Source organism: Tursiops truncatus, chromosome 5 (assembly GCF_011762595.2).
Source record: "Tursiops truncatus isolate mTurTru1 chromosome 5, mTurTru1.mat.Y, whole genome shotgun sequence".
In the NCBI taxonomy this organism is placed as follows: Eukaryota; Metazoa; Chordata; class Mammalia; order Artiodactyla; family Delphinidae; genus Tursiops; species Tursiops truncatus.
This window is the reverse complement of record NC_047038.1, coordinates 106,664,996-106,690,347: the sequence shown is the minus strand read 5'-3', so window position 1 is coordinate 106,690,347 and position 25,352 is coordinate 106,664,996. Positions and strand designations below refer to the sequence as shown.

General features: G+C 36.6%; 1 protein-coding gene and 1 pseudogene across 4 annotated transcripts in view; one reads left to right on the top strand and one right to left on the bottom strand.

Annotated features, from left to right (window-relative positions):
- The window catches only part of FBXW7 (F-box and WD repeat domain containing 7), a 207,155-nt gene that overhangs the window by 83,184 nt on the left and 98,619 nt on the right, over window positions 1–25,352 (bottom strand). For 2 of the 4 annotated variants that reach the window (XM_073805493.1, XM_073805494.1), the window contains 2 exons: window positions 8,519–9,088; window positions 1,722–1,838 (listed from right to left, as the gene is read on the bottom strand). In XM_073805493.1, coding sequence (XP_073661594.1) covers window positions 1,722–1,838; window positions 8,519–9,019 — 618 coding nt within the window. In that variant the 5' untranslated portion in view covers window positions 9,020–9,088. Of the gene's footprint in view, window positions 1–1,721; window positions 1,839–8,518; window positions 9,089–9,735; window positions 9,786–25,352 lie in introns of all 4 variants that reach the window. The other 2 variants (XM_073805492.1, XM_033857273.2) reach the window with 2 other exon arrangements.
- Window positions 13,399–14,896, top strand: LOC101339219 (oxysterol-binding protein-related protein 9 pseudogene; annotated as a pseudogene).

The window sequence follows — 25,352 nt, the reverse complement described above, 5'->3', positions numbered from 1 at the left end:
GCAGAATTATATTTAAAAAGATGGATTCTGAAATTGCTCACAGGATGTTTAAATGAAAGATATTCATGTTTCAGGGACAGCCAAAAGTGCTGCCAAGGCTACTCTAAGTAACTCTGAAGAAACCATATATTAAATAAATGTCTTGAAAACAAAGAAAGATACCACCATGCTAACTACTCCTCCTCTAATAATGTGGTAAGGTGACCTTAGAGAATTGCCCGCATGGCACCTGAGTCCTAGAGAGGTGAAGAATTGGTTATTCAAAGAACTCTTAAAGATTTCATTGCTTTTTTCCCACTATATTCAGCTGCATTTTCATGAAGAGATCATTATATAATGCCCTTACTTGTGAAAGATGTCTTTTTATCCAGTCTTCCACTGGAGCATTATACATTATGAAAGTTACCTAAAAAGACTAAGTAAGTAGAATAAAAACTGGTTTCTAATAGATATAGTTTTTTTCCCTAATAAATAACAGTAATATATGCCTGTTATAACAAGCTTGGGAAATTCTGAAAAGTATATAAGAAAAAACAGAAATAACTCAACCACATTCAGAGATAATTTCTAACATTTGGTTTAATTCTTTCTGATCTTTTCCCATGCATATATATATAGATTATTGTATGTTTATTTCATAGTTAGGATCATATTATATACATAGTTTTGAGTTCTATATATTTAGTAAATGTTATATTTTTAAGGTTTTCCTGTTATTAAATTTCCTGTAAAAATATGACTTTTAATGACTGTATAAGTTACCCGCAATTGATTTCTGCATCTTAGCAACACAGTTCTTAAACTAGGGTTTTAACTTCTCCTCGGGGAGTCAACTGCTAATTGTTATTATAATGTTCCTCAATGTAACTATCTTTATAATGAATATCTGAGTTTTAAACTAAACTTAAATGGCATGCTTATTTATAATTTATAGTCTAGCTTGGGTACATCTTAAGAGGTGAAATGAGAATTGCTCACATTGCAATCTGTGAAACTTCAATTCTCAACCTGAATCAGCACTAGAAACAAATACATCAAATTTCTACTGTTCAAAAAATAAAAGAATTAAATGTCAACTCAAGATAAAACTTACCGCAAGAGTCACAAGGTAACACCAAATGAACTGTAACATAGAGAACCAACAACGGGTTCAAGGAATTGAATTTTCTAATTCTAGGAAGGTGTAAAGACACAGATGGAATTTGGCCTGGAATTTGAAGGATCTGGCTAGAGTTTATTAAAAGCAAGTGGAGAAATGGAGATGAAATCAGGTAGAAAAAAATTGGTAAGATTGTGAAACACTTCAAGTGTCCACCTATGGATTTGGCTTCATCAGGGGGAAATGGAGCACCAGATACTTAAAATTGAGGTTACTGATCCACACAGAACAAAAATTCATTTTTAAAAATTCATCCAATAATTCATACTGGCAACACATTGTCAAGGACATGGCGTTATAGCCTGGTGCAAACAGAAACATTAAGCAAAGATGCTCTTAAGATTTTTAAACATGACCCTTCAATTTTTATCTTACAAGTGCCTGGGGGTAAGAAAAAGGAAGATCAAGTGTTCATATGTGTTAAACTCTTCAGCAAACCCACAGACTCAGATGATAAGAAAAAGTCAAACCATTTTTTCACCAAATGAACAGAAGACTAGGATATTAAGAGACTAGAAAATCTAAAGAGGAAAATTAAAAACTGGTAGGAAGAAATACATACAGTAGTAGTTTTAGCTTTCAGTGGACCGCTCAGGTGACAATGCCCAAGAGACAGGTAGAAATGCAGGACTGAGGCCTGGGTGAATGATGGGCCCTTGAGACTTAATTTTGGAGTTACCTACCAAAGTAAAAACAGAACCCCTTTATCCTTTTCATACCCTCTTCTTTATCACCAACAAAAACAACATGAATAAACATCAGTTCATTTTTATTATATACATATGAAATAATCTGCCTCAGGAACATTTTGAGTATAACTATCTTTGGTATTTGTGGATACTTCAGAGAAGGTTATCATCTGCATAAAGTACAAATCAATGGAACCCTATTAAAATTTTTTTAAATTCTCCATTCTGTGGGAAGATTTGTTTTGGTCTATAATTAAAATCCATAATTAATTAATTATTTGCAGTGAACAGGATAACAGATTTAAACATGACCAACATGAGAGCTATTATGGTTTAAAATAATGTTAATAAGTATTTTTAAAACTGCACTAACAGGAATTAATTAGAAATTGACCATAAACTAAAGTTCATTTGGGCATCCAGTTGTAAAATTCACAAAGCATTTAACGTATACAGATGTTTTAAAGAAGAAAATTTAGAGAAACTGACAAATTCTAATAGAAGGAAATGATGCCTACCTATCAACCAGGACGATCTGTGATAAGCATCCCCGTGGAAATTTGTTCTATTCTTATTTTTATCAGAAATCAGCCCACTTATTATAATATGCTCCCACTCCTCCTGAGCATCCTTTTAAAAGTATTTATCTATTTCTCTATTAATAACTTTTTCCACTAGAGGGTGATATGATGACTGAACACTAAAGGTCATAAAAAGTACATAGACTGATATCTTCTGTGGGGAATGAAGTGTGTTCTGTGAGATTAGGGATGAAGGATAAGAGACAGACAAAATGAGGTCACAGGCTTACATCTGCAAACTACTTGCACGTCCCAGGCACTACACTACTTGCTTTACATAAATTATTTTACTCAATCCTTATAAAAACCCTGTGAAGTAGGTATTATAGTCTTATTTTACAGATAAGGAAACAGTTCAATGAGATTACATATTTATGGCCATATAATGAGCGGCAAAATCAGAATTCAAGTTCAAGCCTGAAAAGCTCTTTTCACTCTACTAAGTTAGGGGAAACCCATCTCCTCCAGTGTGTCCCCTTCCCTCCGCTTCCACCCTCTCCACATGTTTAAAATTGGGTTAAACTGGGCTGAGTGAATGTTTCCAGTCTGTTCTCCTTCACAAATGCAGGAGGCATGGCTATTTGTTGGGCTATGTTTCCTAGTGGATGTTATTCAAGATGACTGATCTCTGGACCTCTCTCCACCTAACAGAATTTAAACTTTGGTTCTTTGTCTTACAAGAACAAGACAAGGCCAGGGACTTCATGACATGGCCATCGCTCTCTAGAACTCTACCTAAATAAAGTAGAATTTAGAACGCTACTTGATTTCAGTTGTTACCCACATTGTCCTACAAAGTTTGCCAGTAGGTCTGGCTCAAGGGAGCAGCTGAAAAATGCTGGACTAGAAACAAAACTGTAGTTTTGATCCCCTGACTGGTTAGTGATCCTTGTCCCTAGCTCCTCTACTGTTTTGAATCTAGAGACAAGAAAGTCTCAGGCCTCTTATACACTAACATACTGCTTCTTTGAATATATACATATTTTTACTAAACACTTATTTCTTATTTGAGGGAAAAAGGATTTTAAAAAAACTGCTTAGGGACTTCCCTGGCAGTCCAGTGGTTAAGACTCTGCGCTTCCACTGCAGGGGGTGTGGGTTTGATCCCTGGTTGGGGAACTAAGATCCCACGTGCCGTGCGGCACAGCTAAAAAAAAAAAAAAAAGGCTTAGTTACCAGGAGAAATCTAACAATCAGGATGGCAAAAAAGATATATTAACTTGAGATAAGGAATGAAGTTATGTGAGAACAAATAAAACGCACTATGATAGACATGGAAGAAGCAGAAATCGGTGCTCAAACATGGTTCTCTTCATGAGAAGATCAGGAGGATACAAGATCTGGCCTGATGGTAATCTCATTTGCTTTTCATTTTAGTAGAAAATGAGTTGATACTCTACATTAAACATGGAAAAGAAGTCTTTAGTATGGGCTGGGCATCTCTTCAGGAAACAAGATTTAAAAAAAAAAAATTATATATATATATAAAAGACTGTTGACACAGGGAGTTAAAACTGAAGAGATGGGCATTTCTATTCGGGGAAGCAAGTTGAATTTCAAATTTGCAGGCAGACTAACCAAACTTACAGAAATAGCTGGCACACAACCACTAATTAAGAAGCACATTTGATGGAATCCAGAGAGAATTGATATCTGTTATCCAGTCGCAAATTTCATTGTCACTTCTTCCTGTTATAACTTTAGCCTTGAGCCCTCATAACTTCAGTACAGTACTTGTTAAATATCACAAAGAAAAGCATTTAACTAAGCAATCTGTACTTTCTAAAGGATAGCTCTGTTGATTTCAAATGTGATATGGTATTAGAAAACCACCATACTCCAAAGCCTAGAACCTAGAGACTTAAAATTCTGCTGAAGATCTTGTTTAGTAATGTTTGCCAAACTCTACCATAGGGGGCAGCATAGCGCATGGAAAGAAAGGGTTTTTCTGAAATTAGGCAGATCTGTCTTAAAATCTCTTGCCACTTACAGTGAAATTTTGGGGTGTTGGCCTCTCTGCAAGCTCTGCTTACTTAAGTTTGTTTGCAAGTTCAAACAAACTTAAGTATGGACTTAATAAGCACCAATTCTTGACTGCCACTGTCCTTGGCTCTTAACATTAAGAAAGTCTGGAATTTCTAATTTATATTATTGCCATAGACTCCCATTAGAATAAATCTTTGGTGACTAGAGGGAAAAAAGATTGTCCTAAGAGTTTTGATAGTTTCCAATATGCTTTCAAAGAAAAGCCCAATACAATGAAGGACCAAAAATGGTTTTTCTCATTAATATCATATTTGCATATATAGCATGTTCAGGAATGCCAAATAAGTTTAGTGGTCCAAAGGGTATGTTTAAGAAACTGCCCAAAAACAAACAAACAAACAAACAAACAAAAACATTTGAAAGGTATGCTGGGTAAGACTGTAGAAGGCTAATCCCATGTTAACATTAAAAAATGGGATTTTAAAAATACTTATTATACCTCTACTCTTCTCAAAAGTTATAGTTTAAGAGGATTTAAAAGAAATTGTGGCTTAGGGTTTAGAAGTGTCTTATGTTTATAATGATCAAGAGTTTAAAGTGTCTTATGTTTATAATAATCAATAATTTGGAGCTGCTCCAAAATAAAGTAATTTTGAAACAGTGAGAGCTTTCCCCCTGTTTACTGTAGTTAAAAGATTTATACACATGGGTGACTGACATTTTCTTTCGAAGTAACACAGTATTAGGTGATTTTTTTAAATGTTGTTGAAAAAATAAAATGTTGTTGGGAGTGATCCTGAAGAAGCGTTTCAAGAACAAACAAAAAGGAAAACGAGCCAATCTCAGATTGACATCCTACTTATTAGAAGGGCATCTCTGCCTTGGCAATCAAATAGTTTTATATTCTTCTTGCCATACTTATTAAGGCAAATGACCTCAAGATAAACAGCATATCAAAAGTGCATTTTACACACACACACACACACACACACACACACACTCACATAAACACATGAACACATCTAGCTCTGTTGCTGTTAGTACTCAGTCCACTCCTGCGGCCTTGTATGTATAACACAATAATTGTGTTCACAACTCAAGAGTCACTAGGGGAAACAGACTTAAATTCAGTATGTTTGTTTTTAAGGAGGTAGCTAATCTGTATAAGACATATCTAAAAGTTCTGTTTATGGTTTCATCTTGAAGGGAAGGGAAATATAAAGCATCTGTCAAATCTGTATACTGGAAATTTTCCTACTGAACACTATGATGACTTCTCCTTTAGGTAAATGATACATTTCATCTAGCTGGCTTTCTAGTTTTTAATTTAAAATGCAGCAGAATTCATTGATAGCTTTGCATTGTTCTGAAAGGCTTAGTTTTGATTAAACTTCTTTCTTAAATAAGATAATGTAATTAAATACTAAATCCCTATTCCTCCATCTGAATCCTCAGAAAAAAACAGGAGAGATATAAATTTCCTCTTTTGAGATAGTAACCTTGAGGGAGAGAAATCAAGAGATCAGGTATATAAGCTGGGCAAATTGCACTATAAAAGGTTTGAGCTTTGCCATTGGTTGTGTTAGAGCCATCTGGCTGAGTTCCAAAGCACCACTTCAACACCTTGAGACAGGGATGGTAAAAGGGATGAAAACCACCACTTGAAGCCACTTCCTTCTTAGATCAAACCAATTAAATAAAATCTAAACTTGCAGACAGGCTAGGGAAATTAGGGATAAACATGTTTTAGAAAGAGTTTAAGGTTCACAAGCCGAAGCAAAACTGATACAGCAATTCAACTATTAAACCGAGTGTCTAAGCTATTTTATTGCAGGTCAAGTTAAAGAGGATGATGTTAAATCTGTTTGTGTGTTGTTTATGGGCTAAATAAATGATTCACTGTAAAATTTACAAGTAAGCGAATAAGAGGATAAACTACCTCAGCCATTATTTATTTTAATGTCTGTAAAATAAGTAAGATATTATTTCAGTTAAAATGCTCCTTTCCAAAGAATTGTTTAACTCACAGTCTACTCTACATGGATATTCATGATTTTTACCTAATTTCTAAATGATAAAGAAACAGAAAGCATGCAAAGATAAAGATCTATGAGCGAAGAAGCCTGAAGGGAAAAAAAGGATAGAAGTTATGCTACATACCTCATTCATTCTGAATATAATTCTTTTTACGTTCTCTCCTCTTTATATAGACCACTGCTTAGCAACACTGCCTAAAATATTGATTAAGATAAATTCTAACTCCAGCAAAATGCACATGATGTCCTTATTGAATTTCCTGTAATTTCAATAGCACCAAAATACAGAGAAAATAAATTTCAATGCAGAAGAGAAGTCAGCACTTAGATGACTGAGGAGCTAGTGAACAAGACCAAGGTATGTAAAGAAAAGTCTCATTTCCAGCTTTGGGTTGTGTGTGTGTGTGTGTGTGTGTGTGTGTGTGTGTTCATATTCTTTACAACTTAATTTTTTTTATTATGGAAAACTTTAAACATACTTGGAAAACTACATAGAATACCCACGAACCCCCATGTCCCTATAACCCGGCTTCAACAATTAGCAACTAACTCATGGCCAATCTATACCCTCCTTCCTATTCTCCCCTTTGGTATTATTTTGAAGCAAAGCCCAGACACTATATCATTTCATTTTGACTGTAATTTGATGGGGGAAAGGGAATACAATAGAAAGACTGGGTAGTGAGCAATGCTTCCTCTTTCTCTCCACAATCCCTGCCCCTTGTTATGACCGCAATTTTAAGTGATAATTCCAGGAATGTTTTGAGGAAAGAAGCCCACATGCCACCCCACAGAATTAGCACTGGCAATTCCATATTTACTCAAACACTTCCCGCTTCCACCTCAGACAGCAGCTCCCTGCCTATCCAGCAAGGACAATTCTGGGAAGCAATGACGGTGTGTGATAGTGACAGTGTATCCAGTCCTTAACTCTGGCACAGCCTCCAAGGACTGTATAAAATGGAATTGTCTCTCAGCACTAGATTAGTCACCAAGTCCCTGAACTGATAGGATTCCTCTAGTTTAGACAAGAGTCTAACTGTCCACCTTTTAAAACATGGCTATGACTAGTTTCCATGGGCTACCACCAGCTAAATGAGATAAGGAGGCAGATCCAACAGAGCTGTCTCCCAGGAACAAAGGGAAAGGAAAACTGCAAGCAAGGGAAGTCGTGGCAGTAACTTGAGCGAAAGTTGGGAATCTAAGTGCATCTTCATATCACCTCCTATTTCTCACAGTCAAATACCAACCAAAATGGTGTGGTTATCCTATACTTAATATTCAAATTGCCTGGAGAAGCAAATGGAGTGTTCCACTAAAATGGAATCAGGAAAAAAAAAAAAATTCCTCTGGGGTTCCTAAATGCTTTAACTTTAATAAAATAACTAGAAGAAAACAAGCAGTGAAGACAGCACCATACATTCTTGTTGTTTTATAAAGTAGGAAAAATGTTTCATAATCTTAAATACGTCGGCGTCTAGCATTTTAACTTTTAAAAATACCTACTCAGATTTCCCCAACAACCAAATACTAATATTCAGACTGTAATTTTACCTTGTTTACATAACAAAGAGAAAACTATTTACAAAGGATATATCTTATTCATCATAATAAGAAAACTAATTGTGAGGTAGCTTCCAGTAACTACTGCCTTGGAGTAACACCTGTGAATACACAGCCCACCAGCCCAGCTGCACTTGGTAAATAAGAAAAGAGTCTTCACTACTTGATCTACACAAACCATGTTTCACTCCAACCCTCTCCACTACATGCAACCTACTAACCCCTGTCCCAGGGACAAAACTGATAATGAAATTTGATATTAATGATTTTTCATAGTAATAGGATCAAATACCCTCTCTCCATGTGTAATAACATTGTCCCATTATCAGTATTTCTATTTCTAATACTTTCTAATACCTTCTGTAAAACAAAAATTAGTTCATTTTATTACTACACATCTGAAGATTAATTTTGCAATACTACAAAGACTGTGAGGAAAGTTTCGTTACAATTAATACGGATATGTAAAATTCCTCAGGTGAAGAGCAGACTAAATGTACTTACTTTTGTTGTCTTTGTATAGAACGGGGAGGAGAGTTGGTGAATAGGCAGGTCCACGATACTACTAGAGTTTGTGACACTGTTACTATGTGTATGTTCATCTTCCCTGCTGCTGTCATCAGACTGATCAAAATCATCACTCTCCTGGTCCATTTCCTCTTCCTCTTCATCCTCCTCATCTTGTTCACCAGCATGTTCCTCGTCTTCCTCTTGTTCCTCTTGGTTTCCCGAGGAGTCCTCATCTACTGAAATAAACCGGTTATTGTTTTCTTCCAATTGTCCTTGCTGGGAATCACTTTGGTCTCCAGGTCTAGGTTCTGCTCCAACGACTTCACCATTCCTTGCAGTGTGCTCCTCCTCTTGTTGTCTTAGCTGCTGCTGCTGTTCCTCCTCCACCACGCGATTCATCTGCTCCTCATCTGCCTGGCTTGAGGAAGGGTTACCTCTCAGAGAGCCTCCAGTTCGTCGTCTTTTGCTGCCCACAGAGAGCAGTTCCTGATTCATTTCCAAAAGCCAGCTTGCTACTTCTTGGACCTTGGCTAGACTATCAGAAGATGCAAAGGTTTTCACATTCTGTAGAGAAAAATGGGGGGAGGGAAAAAAGGTTTGTACAATCTACATTATCTTCTACTTTTATGTTATATGTCTATATTCCAAATTTCATTAAAGACTGTAAAAAGTATTTGATGCCATGGAGACATTAAGATGTTCTTTTGGAGTCAGTATAGAAAGTTTAAATTATAAAAGTATGAGACTTTATAAAGACATACACAAAAATCATATAGTAAACAGCTTTATTTTAATCTCCTTTTAAAAATAATTTTAGAACAAAGGTTTATAGTTTAGTTGCTTTGACCAATAAAACATAATCTAACCAATAAAACATTTTTAAATTTTAGATCAGTAGCTCATAAACTATACCCTTTGTCAAACTTCCACAAAATGTTAAGAAGTGTATCACAAAAAAACCTATTTAATGCTCAGTTAAGTTCAGGAAATGCTGAGATAAACCAAGATTAAAAGGCTTTTTTTTTAACTTTAGGAATTTCCCAAACTTTTCGGATCACAGAACCTTGCCTTTAGACACAGTTTTCTGACAGTTACCAAATATAATCACTATGATTTTCATTTTTCATAATGAATATAAATCAACTAGACATCAAATAAATAAAAAATTTTATTTCAAAAAAAGAAAAGAAAAACCATTCGTAAGTTCATACCCTCTGACCCAGTCACTCCACTTCTGGCAATCTATCCTAAGGAAGTAATCCTAAAACAGAAAAAAAAAATGATGCAGAGGATGCTCACTGCAGCTTTATCCACAAAAACAAAAAACAAAAATAAATGTAAATTAAAATAATCAAAACCCAAATGTTCAAGACATATGAACCCATGAGATGGGATATATTTAGTACAATCCCTAAACATAATGTTCATAAAAAAAATTGTGAAAACATGGACGTTTTCACAAAATGATGGACATTATATGATCATAGAATGATTTTTAAACTGCACAAGACTAGATTGAAGAAATATTTCAAAATATAAACTGCATTTAGGCAGTGGTATGATAGGTGTTTTAATTCATTTTTTTACCGTATTTCTCAAATTTTATGCATCAAGCATGTTTACTTTTATGTTTTTAACCGTGGCTCTAAAATTTGATCTGATATAGAATCTTTTCATAACGTTCCTTTTTAAATTTCATCCTTTGCAGATACCTATATGGACATGCTTGAGGTTACAGAAAATAATGCCAACACATTACACAAGTTTATATAAAATTCCTTTTAAAAATACCTTTAAGGTTTATGAGATAAGGAAATACAATATCCATTTTCTATCATGCCCTAAGAGTTACTACATTATATCACAATGATCTTTAAATAAAACAGCCTTATCCACCTCTCCAACCCTTGCCCCTAGATGGTCACTCCCCCAAAGGTCCACAGTTCTCATGGCAAACTTTAAGATGGGGTCAAGAAAGTCCAAAAGATAGTTTTTAAATAACAGTATTTTATTTTCTCTTCTATAATCAACAATTTCTAAGAAATAAGCTACAGTTGGGGGGGGGGGAATTCTTAAATTCTACTTACTCTAGAAGTATAAATGTAGAAAGAGAAGAGTTCTAAAGATGGACCCCTGAGACCCTCCAACATTCTAAAAGAAGAGAAGTAGCCAGCAAAGGTGACTAAGTAGGAAAACCAAGAACCAGAGTTACCCGTAAAGCCAAGTTAAGAAAGCATATCCAGCAGGAGAAAGTAAATGATGACAACTACCGCCAAGAGATCAAGTAGGATGGAGACAGAGAACTGACCACTGGATTCAGTAACATGGAAGTCACTAGTAATAGGAGGAGTTTTCGTTAGTTGAAGTCTGATAAAAGTAGATTTAAGAGACTGGGAAAAGAGAATAGAGATGGTGGGTATGGAAGAGTTTGCAGTTTGATGCAAAAGGGAACAAAAGAAAGGGAGTAGTAATTGGTAGGGAAAACAGGGTCAAGAGAAGATTCTTGATTAAGACTAGCGAACTAGCAGCATATCTGTACACTGACAAGAATGATCCAGCACAAAACAAAAAAGTCAATAATGTAATCAAGAGAGAGAAGAAATAGTGAAGTGATATCCTTAAGTAATTAAAAAGGGGGTGATGAGAAAGCATTCAAACGTTAGAAAAGGGGATAGTTAGAAAAGGGGATACTACATTTACGGTCATAGATGGAAAAGCAGTATAGTATTATATAAATACTTTACTTCTTTTTAGCATATTTCTCAATGTGGGAACAGTTGGAAGCAGGTAGATTTTTATAGTGGTCAGAGTCTTTGGAAGTTCCCTGCTCATTCCTTCAATTATTTTTTCCTTTTCTTTGTAAAATAGGAAGAAGTAAGGTTATCAGCTGAGAGTGATGTTACAAATTTGAAGAGAAAGACATGAAATAGCCCTCTAGAGAAAGAGGAAGGGAACCTTCTTTCACGCAAGAGATTTTGATGATCAAATGTAATCAATAAACTATGATGTAATATATATTAAATGCGGCTTTTAAAAGTCAAGTAGTTCTAATAGATAACCAACAAGAACCTACTGTAGAGCACAGAGAACTCTGCCAAATATTCTGTAAAAACCTAAATGGGAAAAGAATTTGAAAAAGAATAGATAACATGTATAACTGAATCACTCTGCTGTACACCTGAAACTAACACAACATTGTTCATCAACTATACTCCAGTGTAAAATAAAAATTAAAAATAAAATGTTATTATGCTTTTGAAGAAAAAAAATAAAAGTAAAAGTCAAGTGGTTCTTATTTACAACTCAGGCAAGCACAATACAAACTTTATCTTTGAGGTAGCAGGTAGGGTTCCTTAGAAAAAGGAATATATATATCCATTGTTTTCAGAAGATAAACTACAGAAAATAAAGGTCATCAAAATCTTGCTGGCTAGTATATGTCAAAGACAAACTATGAAAATATCACAGGAAATCAGGTTAAAAATAACATACTGAAACACAGTGACCTACACAAATGAAAAAATACACACAAACACACACACACACACACACACTACCCCTGTGTATATAAAAGTAAATCTGCTATACACAGGATTTCTTCAAGGCTAGAATCAAAATCTTGCTTTAGTAACTGTATCTAAAGTCTAGCTCTCGTAACACTAACGAGAACGTTTTTCACTTGGATGTTTATTCACAGAATGGCATGAAATCAGGGACACTGCCTGGGATAATGCAAGCCCCAAGAAAATTGCCCTTTGTGTACCCAACCTAACAGGCATATTTTTACAAGACTGAAACAGGTTAAATGACATACTAAGAGCAACTTACAAAGTAAAAAAATGAGAGAACCAAGATCATAAAACAAAGCATAAAGAATGTGCATAAAGGGAGGAGACTGTTGGTAAGCAGCCAGCCTATCAACAAATAGAAAGTTTATAACCGGCATTTCAAAAACAGTACCTGGTCACTGAAGAACACTTATGTTACCAATTATGAATAATAAAAATACAAATCACTGTCATTGTATAACTTTAGTGTAATATTGAGGGGAACAGAGAAGAAATGTCTTAAGCCAATAAACTGACTCATATTTACAGTGTAGCACGTAAACAGCTTTCAAAATAATACAGACTCTTAAAGATAGACCTGGTCAATAATGGAAAATCCAAGTAGAAGAATCAGATTTAAAGCACAGCCAATAAAAAATATTCAATGACACAACTGAAAGTCAAATTACAGGAATTCCAGAATATTTGAAGAGGCTGAAAATATCTAACTGATAGACTTACATAAAAATTGGACTTCTCTGACTCATTCTGGGAGTGGAAAATAGTAATAAATATATAGAAACTAAGAGGAAATTTTCATTTTCTGTTGGTATTAATTTAAAAAACAGTATTTTTAGAAAATGTGTTCTTCCTAGTAATAATCTATTAAATAAGCTAATGACTTAATTAAAATAATATTTATCCAATAATTAATAGGAAATCAGAATCAACTATTAAACACTTTTAAGGGGGAAAAAAACATTCAAAAATTAGTTTACACAGGGGGCGAAGGGCTGTACCGGGGGACCGGCTGAACCGGACCGGACCGACTGCGCAGCAGCCCGGTGATCCGGCAGACGGTGGAGAAGAGTGGGTGCTCGGAAGCGGCCCTAGGCTCTCTCCCCTGGAGGCACAGAAGGCAGGGGCCTTGGCGAATGGCTTTCTTGATGGCTACTTGCTAATTAGACCCGGAGGGCCTGGGAGAGGGAGGGGCCGGCTCCCACTCCTGAGTCCCCAGGGACCCTGCTTCTTGCCGGGGCCGCGGGCACGAATATCGGGCACGAATATGGATATCGTTCTCTCCCTGCCTCCTTCCCGCCGCCCCCTGGGGGTTTGATTCAGGATTTGTTCCTAGTGTCCAGAACTTTGATAAGAAACTTACAGAGGCTGATGCTTACCTACAAATCTTGATAGAACAGTTAAAGCTTTTTGATGACAAACTTCAAAACTGCAAAGATGATGAACAGAGAAAGAAAACTGCAACTCTCAAAGAGACAACAAATAGCATGGTAGAATCAATCAAACACTGCATTGTGTTGCTGCAGATCGCTAAAAGTACTATTAATCCTGTAGATGCAATACATCAACCTAGTCCCTTGGAACGTGTGATCAACACAATGCCTTCCCAGACTGTCTTACCTCCAGAACCTGCTCAGTTGTGTAAGTCAGAGCAGCATCCATCTTCTCTACCAGTTGCACCCGTATTAGCTACCTTGGGACATCATCAGACTCCAACACCAAATAGTACAGGCAGTGGGCACTCACCACCTAGAAGCAGTCTAACTTCTCCAAGCCATGTCAACTTGTCTCCAAACACAGTCCCAGAGTTCTCTTATTCTAGATGTGAAGATGAATTCTATGATGTGGATGAATTCCATCAGAGTGGCTCATCCCCACAGCACTTAATAGATTCCTCTGGATCTGCCTCAGTCTTGACACACAGCAGCTTAGGGAATAGTCTAAAGTGCCCAGATACCACGGAATCACTTAATTCTTCCATGTCCAATGGGACAAGTGATGCTGAACTTTTCGATTCACATGATGAGAGAGATGATGAAGGGGAGGCAGGGTCAGTGGAAGAGCACAAGAGTGTTATCCTGCATCTGTTGTCACAGGTTAGGCTTGGAATGGATCTTACTAAGGTAGTTCTTCCAACATTTATTCTTGAAAGAAGATCTCTTTTAGAAATGTATGCAGACTTTTTTGCACATCCGGACCTGTTTGTGAGTATTAGTGACCAGAAGGATGCCACAGACCGAATGGTTCAGGCTGTAAAATAGTACCTTATGATGAACATTACATTCTCACATTCCGCAATGGTCGTGGAAGGTCTCTCCACACAGTGCCCTGCGTGGAACTAGGCGGAGAATGCAATATTAATTGTTCCAAAACTGGCTATAGTACCAATATCGTCTTCCACACTAAACCTTTCTATGGGGGCAAGAAGCACAGAATTACTGCTGAGATTTTTTCTCCAAATGACACGAAATCTTTCTGCTCAATTGATGGGGAATGGAATGGTATAATGTATGCAAAATACTCAACAGGGGAAAATGTAGTTTTTATAGATACCAAGAAGTTGCCTATAATCAAGAAGAAAGTGAGGAAGTTGGAAGATCAGAATGAGTGTGAAACCCACTGCCTTTGGAAGGATGTCACTTTCAACTTAAAAATCAGAGACACTGATGCAGCAACTGAAGCCAAGCACAGACTTGAAGAAAGACAAAGAGCAGAAGCCCGAGAAAGGAAACAAAAGGAAATTCAACGGGAGACAGGTCATTTCATGAAGATGGAGAATGCTGGGTTTATGATGAACCATTACTGAAACGTCTCGGTGCTGCCAAGCATTAGGTTGGGAAATGCAAAGTTCACTCCTGGTGACCAGGGCAGAGGCATAATGAAGTAACAATCTTCCTTTAGGAGAACCTATTCACTCCCTTCTTATTGCAGTGGTTCCTATCTCAGGGATACTGGACTTTCTGATGCAGATGAACAAGTAAAGCGAGAAAAGCTTCCCTTTTCCTGTTCTGTGGCAGTTACAATGTTGACTTCGGTCTTGAGAAAAACTTCAGGTTTTGAAAACAAGATGTCTGCTCCTTTTCCAAATCTCACGTTATAAATCCCAGTCTCAAACTCTGCATTCTAGTATTGCTGTTGAGATATACAACATCTATTTCCTAGGTCGTATCATCTTAGGTTATATATATATATATATGAAATAGGTGATGTCAGATTTTTCATAAATATGCCATCTACTGTAAATATTGGTTCCTCTGAGTCGTTTTAGAAAATTTAGGGCAAACTATTAAAATCACGTGTTAGGAAATTTCATGGTCTCACCTACAATAACTTTTATTTTGGAATTGAACTATTATTAAATTGTATCTAACTCTGGACTACAGTTTAATTATACTCAGTGCTTCTTAAGGCTTCATAAAGCAATTTTTCCAAAAAAAAAACAATTAGTTTATAAAGTCCCACAAAAAAAAACTAAGCACCCATAATCTAAAACTTCTGCCATACAGGAAATATTAATAAATGAGGTATTAATAAAAGCACATTTTTGCTTTTTATAATTCTAATTTTAAACTGTTTTTAGAGAAAACTTTTTGTATGATTTAGGACACTGTATCATATGAAACACAAACATCAACAAACAGAATCCTATATCCTAAAAAAAAAAATTATGTAAAATTTAAGGATGTTCTTTTATTTCTTCTTACCAGTATATAATGTCAGATATATCATATACATAACTTACATTTTTATCAATAATCAGTGAGACTGAAGTTGAAGTCAGTAAAACAAAATGTGACAGCTAATGTATTTTGACATTAGATTGTATGATTTCCTTGATGAGAATGGAAATGATTTAAGGTCAGGAATAATACTGACAAAAGAAAATGAAACTGAACAAATTGAAAATGTTCCTCACTTCACAGACAAAGCAATTGGGCTCAAAGAGAGTACGTATTTCTCAAGATTAGCTAGCTTAGAGCAAAGCAGGGACCAGAAATTGACATTCAACTGAGTTTTCTTTCATGTGCCTCAGTCTACATAACTACATATGATAAAGTCTTAAAAGAATATTATTCTCTAACACTGATATTGCCTTCTTCTCCAAAACCAGAATCCTACAATGCTCAAAAATTATTACTCTAAAATAAATACTCACTGAGCACTCAATATGCCTCAGGCACATATTAATTTTGTAGAAGATAATGTTTAGAAATGTTTCTTTACAAGTTAATCAGTGACTTTTAACCTGAACCCATAGCAAAATTAAATTTTACATTACAACTCTTTATGCATGTATTTAAACAAATCTAAAACGATGGTTTCAGTGAGAGGGAATGATGAAATGTTTATACCTAAAGTCTCTATAAATCACTACCCTTAATTAAACATAGTTCGTTTTCATTATTTTTTTTAATTTACGTATTTATTTTTGGCTGCATTGGGTCTTCGTTGCTGTGTGCGGGCTTTCTCTAGTTGCAGCGAGTGGGGGTCACTCTTCCTTGCGGTGCACAGGCTTCTCATTGCGGTGGCTTCTCTTGTTGCGGAGCACGTGCTCTAGGCGCACGGGCTTCAATAGTTGCGGCATGCAGGCTCAGTAGTTGTGGCTCACGGGCTCTAGAGTGTAGGCTCAGTAGTTGTGGTGCACAGGCTTAGTTGCTCCACGGCATGTGCGATCTTCCCAGACCAGGGCTCGAACCCGTGTCCCCCGCACTGGCAAGCAGATTCTTAACCACTGCGCCACCAGGGAAGTCCCAGTCGACTCTCATTATTCACAGTAATTGTGTTCTATAAAGTTGCCACAAATACCAAACGAGTGTTCCTAAGGGAAATACACGGTTGAGTTCCTGCAAGCCGCTAGTCACGTTTTTGCCAACTGATCAATACATAATCTTTTTATATGTGTATTTCTATTTAAAGACATGTTATTTAATATATAGTTGATTAACATTGAACTCATGGTCAACAGTACTATAAATTCATGCCTGAAAGAAGCTTATCTAACATGTATGTTTTCCATCACAACACTAGGCAGTACCTCAAAACTGCTTGGGAATCATTTTGAACAGCAAAACCACAAACAATAAACACAAAAAGCTTTTAGTGAAAAATGTTTCAGTAAACAGACGATGAAAAGGACACTTGTGTAGAATATGAGAGCTGAAACAAGAAAGCAGAGTGTCACCTGGTTCAGACGGGAAAGTCCATGTCAGGTGACTCAAATTTTTTGCCACCCTGTGCATGCGAACATCCACAAATGACTGTGAAAGTACCACAAGTACTGATTTTTGGTGTTACAAATGAATTTTAGTGAGTAGGCAAATCCCATATTAAATAAAGCTGGACTTTGTATAAAGTAACGGCTGGAGAAAGAAAAGGGAAAAGGGGCACCACTTTTCCTTAGGTAAGTGGGGAGAACAGGCTTCTCCTGGCAGTGTGAAAGTCCAGAGAGGCCCAAACCTAAGGGTACCTAAAGGAAGAGACACCTACAGGCATCTCCATTCCAGGATGAAGGAGAAGTATTATAAGTATTATAATAAATTGCTCTTCAAAAAAATTCAATAATAAGGTTATTGAGATAAAAGAGAACTACTATGTGACTTTCCCCAAGTCCTAGAAAATACAGGGTAACTTTTAGTCGTTATACCTGGTTACATTCGCAGCACTTCAGACCTAATTTCAGTGCCTTTTTTGGTTTAAGTTTCTCACAAACTTTTTAAATAGTTTCTTATGAACGTCGCTTCTCAAAAGACCTTTGATTATCCAAAATCATTTGAACAGCTTATTTTAGGTTGCCTAAAGGAGTTAAAGAGGGCATAGTATACATGTTAAAGTGAGCTCTGAAAGCCTATCTCAGAGTGAACCAGAATTGTGAGCCTCCAAAGATTACCAGGCAAAGATTAACCTTGAAATCATAGTAGACACTAATACTGGTTACACTAATGTACACGGGGTGACAAGCAAATTGTCAAAGCCTTCAAAGACTGTGCAATACTAACATTTTCAGAAGCCACTAGGCTTGGTCTACAAAGTCAGTTAAGAAGCTTTAAGATATAGATGGTAGGAAAATCAACCAAATTGTACTGATCATCGAGAAGGATAACTCAAAGCTGGGAATCACCTTCTATAAGCAGGTTAGGATTTTCAATGAATCCTAAAAGAACCTCACTAATCACCAGGATTCCTCTTCTGGACGCACCACTTAATAGTACTGCATATTATGAACTCTCTATATGACAAATTAATAATTTAGTATTAATCCCTATGTTCAAACTGATTAAAGGTAAGTATCTGGAACACATACTAAGTATCACTTACTTAGTATCACTTACTTAGATACTTAGTATCTGCTACTCAAAATCCACCAAGAGCTTCCCATCTCACTCACAATAAAGGTCATTTTTTTTTAAATGGTTGTATTTTAGGCCCTGTATAATCGACACACATCCCACCACTCTGAGCTCATATTCCACTCTTCTCTCTTTTTCACCTTGCTCCACTCTTTCTGTCCTTGTTCTTTCTGGAAGAGGAAAATACGCTGCTACCTCAGAGCCTTTGCACTGGATACACCTTCTATCTGAATGCTCTCCCTCATATATCTGCATGGTTCTTCCCATTATTTCCTTCAGGACTCTTTTCAAACATCCTCTAAGAAATGCACTTTCCCTAATAATCTTATTTAAAATAATCACTCCCTTGCATCACATTATTCCCCTTTGCCCTGCTTTATTCTGCTCCAAGCACTGTATAAAAGCACTGCAATACTGTCTGTTTATATAGAGTGCCTACCTATCTATCTATCTATCCATGCATCCATCCATCCATCCATTCATTTCTTCATGTATTATCCGCCTCTTCCCACTAGAATTTAAGCTCCATAAGGAAAGAGACTTACCTTTTTCACCACTATCTTCAGCACCTACAAAAATGCTTGGCTCAGTCGGTCCTCAAAACATTTAGTGAGTAAATAATTATTACATCTTTTTAAAGCCAGTCGTGTGCTGAGAATTCTTTCCTCATCAAAGAAGAGCTACAAGCCAGGTCACAAAAAAGTACCAGATATTTTGAACACATTTTTTTAAGTTGTAGTCTGTACTGAACAAGTCACTTGTAGTACTCTTGAAACTCAGAGGGTATAAATCTAATATGTTAACATTTATTTATAAATTATCTTCCTCTAAGTCATAAAGATATTTTCCCTTTATCAAATTTCTTGTTATTTTCAGCACATGTTATAAAAAATGTGTGACTAAAAAGATGAATACTTCAAAAGCACATAATTTGTGGAGTAATTCTAGTTTCACATCTCCCATACTGCAGCTAACTGGGAAATCATTTATGCAGCTTAAGGTGAAAATCTTCCAGAGGCTGCAAAATTAGCTGAACAGATCCTTAGTACTGTAGATTAATAAAATCAACACAAAATGAACAATACGGGGCACATCATACAAGTATTCATACAACCAGCAATTATTCATTTGAAGTTTTATGGTTCTGAACTGAATATTTTAAATCCACATGCCTCATCAATCATGTATATCTTTACTAGAAAGGATGAAAAACACTATTTTTCAGTCCATATGTCAATACCTACTTTTTATGTTATTTAACTTACGTATACATATGTGTATGTAAGTTAAATAACATACCTATTTCTGGCCAAATTTAATTCCTCACTCCCGTTCACCTCCACTCCCTCTGCAATCTGGGTTTACTCCATTATAACTAAATTTTAAACTGGTTGCTAAATCCCACTGGATCTTTTACCATTTTTGTAAAAAATGTAAACTTTTGACATTACTAAACAAGCACTCCCCTCTTTACAATTCTCACATCCCTTAGTTTCCCTTGATATAATCCTTTTCTTAGTATTGTCCACCAGGCAGCACTATTGCTCTCCACTGACAGCTCCTTCCTTCTCTGCAGTTTCTTTGCAACCTGGGATTTTAACTACCACATAGAAGCTAATGACAACCAATTCTATTCTCTCTAGCCAAACTCCTCCACTGAGCCTATTAGTTTTATCAAGATATCCCACAGTTGCCCCAAATTCGTTATTTTAAAACGCAAATTCCTGTACACACACACACCCCCAAGTTTCTTCTTAGGTCCTCCTCCTATTTTCTCTACCTCGGTGAATGGAAGCATATTCTAGTCAGTTGCAGATTTAAGAAACCCAAATGGTTCTTCCTCTTCTACCTCCTTCTACTATCCCCTCCCCTCAACAATTCAGTCCTAAAGCCATTAAGTGGAGCCAGGCAAGTTAGGTGTACGTGTGGGAGGTGGTGGCAGTCCAGCAGAGGGGTCAGTCCAAGCAGTGGGAGGAGGGCTTCCCAGTATGTGGGGGAAGGTGGGAGGAAACAGCCTGACTATGAGCAAGGTGAGGAGTGATCCATACAGCAGAGAGACCCAGCAGGGCAAAGGCAGAGCAGAATGAGAAGTTCTACTTGGGTGGGCGTGTCGAACGTCAGCAGGGTAAGAAAGGCATCCACATGACAGGATGGCGTCAGAGCCCAAATGGGATATCGTGGGTGTGGTGGCCACAGTGGTGCCCTGCTCAGATATCCCTTCAACAGAACCTGCTATGAGGAGCAGAGCTGCCTGACAGCCCCCAGCTACCTCACCTTGGAATCCACAGTAACATTCACATCTGGCCATGCTTCCTCTAGACTTCTCCCAGCAGAAGCCTGAGCATGGTGGGAATGCTCCAATAGCCAACTCTGGATGGGGCTCCCTGCACATCAAATCTTGTCTTGACATCTGTTTCTCTGGGGACCTGAACTGACACAGAAGGTATTCACGTACCGGTGTCAAAAACACTCGGGATGAAATAAAACTGTTCTGGAAGACACTACAAAATGGTTAACTTCATTAAACAAAGGTCATTTCACTCCAGAGTATTTAAAGAACATCTCCTACTACATAAAGAAATCCAGTGGCTTAGCAGAGGAAAAATTCTCAACAGGGTATTTGAGCTGAAAGGGGTCCTTTTAAGACAACAGAGGAAGAGATTTTGTTGAATACTTTGAAGATGAAGAACGGCTGCAGATCTCACACTTGCTCTTCAGTCTCTAATGTTTTTGACTTCAAGGGACAAAATTCTTGGATTTAAAAGGAAAATACGCTTTTAGAAAACATCGTGTTACAAAAAAGAAATCCTAAAATGTTTCCACTGCTGCTCGGGCCCAAGTGAAGAAGTCATCAGCAAGTCTCAAGTCTTACTGGAAACCACCTAGTGAAGCTGAAGAACAAACTGAAACGATTTTCCTTCCCTTTCAAAAACAAGTGTTATCAATGAGCAGGTACTCTTTTTCTGAATCTTCTGATTGTGAGAATTTGACTTGAGAAAAAAGGAAGAAGCTGCAGTCTAATACATTCAAGATGAGTTTTATTGATCTGCCCAGACAAGTTTTGGATTTCTGCAAAGAAAAGAATATCCTGCTATCATAGGAAACAATGAACATTATGCTACAGTTTCCAACTTTTCACACATTTGAGCAATCTTTTACTTATTCAATGAACATCAAGAGTAAGCTAAAAAAATGGTCTCATTTCAGCTGAAAGAAAAATTTGTATGTGCTTGCTCATCCCATGTTTGACCCTGAATGGTATTTCTAAAGCAAAGAACAAGCACACAAGATAAATACAATTTTTACATTAAAAAGGTAAATTCACTGTAAGGAGGTAAATATAATTTTTAAGATTCAAAAACAACACTTTTATGTGTATATGAGCCTATAAAAGTAATTTTCTAACTGCTTGGTCTATATTTGAGCCTGATCATGTCACTGAATAAGGAAATGTTTTTTCAGTCTTGTATAAAATTGTGTCTAGGCAATATTTTTATTCATATTGCTTTGGCTTATGATTTCAGTTGCCCTACTATTCGACACTGTCAATAAATTTTCATGCTGTAAATAACATTAATTAAAATTAATTTATAACCTTTATTTAAATTAAATCTGCTAAGCCTACATTAAGAAAAATTGAGTCCCATTTTGGTTTAAGTTAGTTACATGAAATTTATTATGTTTCTTATGAGTTTGCAAAATTTATGAAATGATAAAAGAGATTTTCTTTCTTTTCTTTTTTTTTTTTTTTTTTTTGGCCGAGCCACGTGGCTTGTGGGATCTTAGTTCCCCGACCAGGGACTGAACCTGGGCTCTTGGCAGTGAAAGCACACAGTCCTAACCACTGGACCACCAGGGAATTCCCTAAAAGAGATTTATTTCAAGGAAAGTAAGTTAAGCTTAATTACCAGGGGGTTGTATTTTCCCCCAAGAAAAGGTGGCTAAAATGTTTAGTCTTAAATATTGGGGCGGAAAGAGGGACTGCTCTTGCACGTACCATATCTCATTTGGATCTCAAATAGTAAGAATTTGTGGTAAGGCCTATGTGGTCAAGGTTAAGAAGGTAAAGTTAAAAAAAGAAAAAACTGGAGTTTCCTCTATCTGCTCCATTAACTTGTATTGGAGCTGACATCCTTTGTGGGAAGGGGGAACCACACGAAAAGAAGAGGCTAATAAATTTGCCAGTATAAACATGTCCACAGAGAAAAAAAAGCATTCTGTACTCAAAAGAGCACTGACAATTATCAATGAATCATTATATCTACAACTTCTGATCAAGCGAATATACCATGAGCTGTAGATAAAATAATTTTTACGTAGGTTTCTCAAGATCAGAAAATTATTTTAAGTGTTTTCCCAGTGTAAGAGTGAGAAAGGCTGAAAGTGAAAATCAGTAATGGGACAAACTGAAATTATGTTTACTTAATAGGAAGCAGTGGGAGTAACACAGCATCCCTTCTGTTGTGATATTCCTGTCAATGATGCCTAACCTAATGAGGAAACAAGAGGAAACACAAATTAAGGGTCCCAGTTCAAAATGACTGGCCTGTAATCTTCAAAAGTGTTAAAGGAATGAAAATAAAAGATCAAGGGACTGTTCTGGATACATGATAATAAATGCAACTCATGATTTTGAATGGAATCTTGTCCTTATACGAGATATTATTTGAACAACAATGGGGTCTGAGGAATAAACAATCTAATATACCAGTGCCAATGTCCTGATTTTAATGGTTATATTGTGATTATGCAGAAGAATGTCCTTGTTTATAAGAAATGCATACTCAAGTGTTTGGGAGTGATGGTGCATCATTTTGGCAACTTATCAAATGGTTCTGGGGCAAAATAAGTTCTTAGCACTGTACTTGGAACTTTTCTGAAATAAGGGGGTAAAAGGAGAAATCTGGATGTCATTCTGGTTCCTATCATTTGTTACAAACTACCCTTGCCTATCCCCACACTTCTGTCACCCACTCACATCATAAGTTCTCCTAAGTCCACTACAACCAGTCCCACTTTTCTAGTACTGTTTAATAAGCGCATGCCATCTGCCTCTTGCCCAAACTACTTGAATAACATCCCTAGTAATCTCCCTATCTTTTGTCTCCTGCCCCTCTCATCTACCCTCTATACTGCTGCCAGAACAGGAAATGTCAACAACTCAGTGGCAGCTTTTAAACTTTTTACATGTTGAACCCTTTGCTCAAATGAGAGCAAAATATTAAAAAGGTGAAGAGAGAGCTTGTGAGAGCAGGGGAGAAGAGAGAATTAGCAACCCTCGAGTGACTCTGCAAAACTTCTGAAAACTACCATTCTGTAGGATAAATCTAAAATCCTAAGCACAGTACTTAAGACATACCCAATCTGGTCTCACCTCTATCCATCTTCAATACACACTGCTTTGCCTTTATATTCAATCACTTTTCTCATAGACTGTAAACAAAAAAGCTTAGTGATTATAGATTTTTAAAACAAAAATGTAAGTGTCCATCTTAAGTTGTTACCAGATATTTCTATTTCTTTGTGGTAGTTCAAGAAGTCTACTGAACTGAAGTCTACTGAAAAAAACCTTATGACTGAGCAAACAACCTTCCTAGAAGTCTTTTAGGTAGAGTGGTGCTGTCATCATGGCTTGGAGCAAGAGGGGTGTCGAGTTTGGATATGAAAGCTGAAACCTGGGTAAGTAAGGTAAATAATCACAGAATTCAGTCATGTAGTAATTCAGTCATTCACCATTCAAACATTAAATAGGTCAAAAAATTGGGTGAAAGACAAACAGTTGACTAAAAGAAGATATAAAGGGTTGATAAACACATGAAAAGGTGCTCAATAACATCAGCCATCAAGGAGATGCAAATTAAAACCACAATGCAGAAGATCTTCTCATCCACAAGAATTACTAAAATTAAAAGAGACCAAGCACCACCATATGTTGCTGAAAATAGGAAACAACTGAAACTCTCATATTTGGCTACTGGACTATAAAATGGTACCACCACTGTAGAAAACCACTTGGCAGTTTCTTACAAACACACACTTATGCGGTGAGCTAGCATATACACTCCTAGGTACCTACCCAAGAGAAATGTCCATAAAAAAGGCTGGTACAAGAAGGTTTATAGCAGCTTTATTCAGAATAGCCAAAACTGGAAACAACTCAAATATTCATCAACAGAAGAATGGATTAATTGAATTGTATTCATGTGATGGAATAGTACACAGAAATAAAAAAGAATGCACTTCTGATACATGCAACAACATGGATGGCAAAAACAGTACACTGAATGAAAGAAGTCAGACACAAAAAAGCAACATTATGTGATTCTGTTTATATGATGTTTGCAAATACACAGAACTAATCTACAGTGAGAGTAATCAGAACAGTAGTTGCCTAAGTGTGGACTGAATGGAATGGAGCATGAGAGAAATTTGGTGGGGGTGGGGGTGACAGAAATACTCTGTATATTGATTGAGGTGTTGGTTATGGTTACATAAGTGCATACATTGGTCAAAACTCATCTGTACCTTCACTTTACATAAAAGCACCTCAATGAAAAATGTGTAATTAACTGAAGACAATGCAAAAACTTCTCTGCCTTCCTTGACTCTCCCATCGTGCTGAAGACTGTTACATGCTGAAGAAGGCTTAGGTCTTCTTTGCTCTGGGCCCATAGATGAAGAGTCAGCAACACATGGTTCACTGTGAAACATTCTGTAGCAAGCAGACAGAATTTGGAATGAAGAATACAATAGGGACACATAAGCAACCGTACTTAGAAGAAGCAACATCTGAAGCCACTACCTAAAGAGCCAGTGATCACAGGACCAAAGAAAGCCAGAATCTGCTTAATTTCAGAAATAACTCAGCATCTTTAAGGAAAGCCTCAATACCATCACAATGAGCAACTACTGACT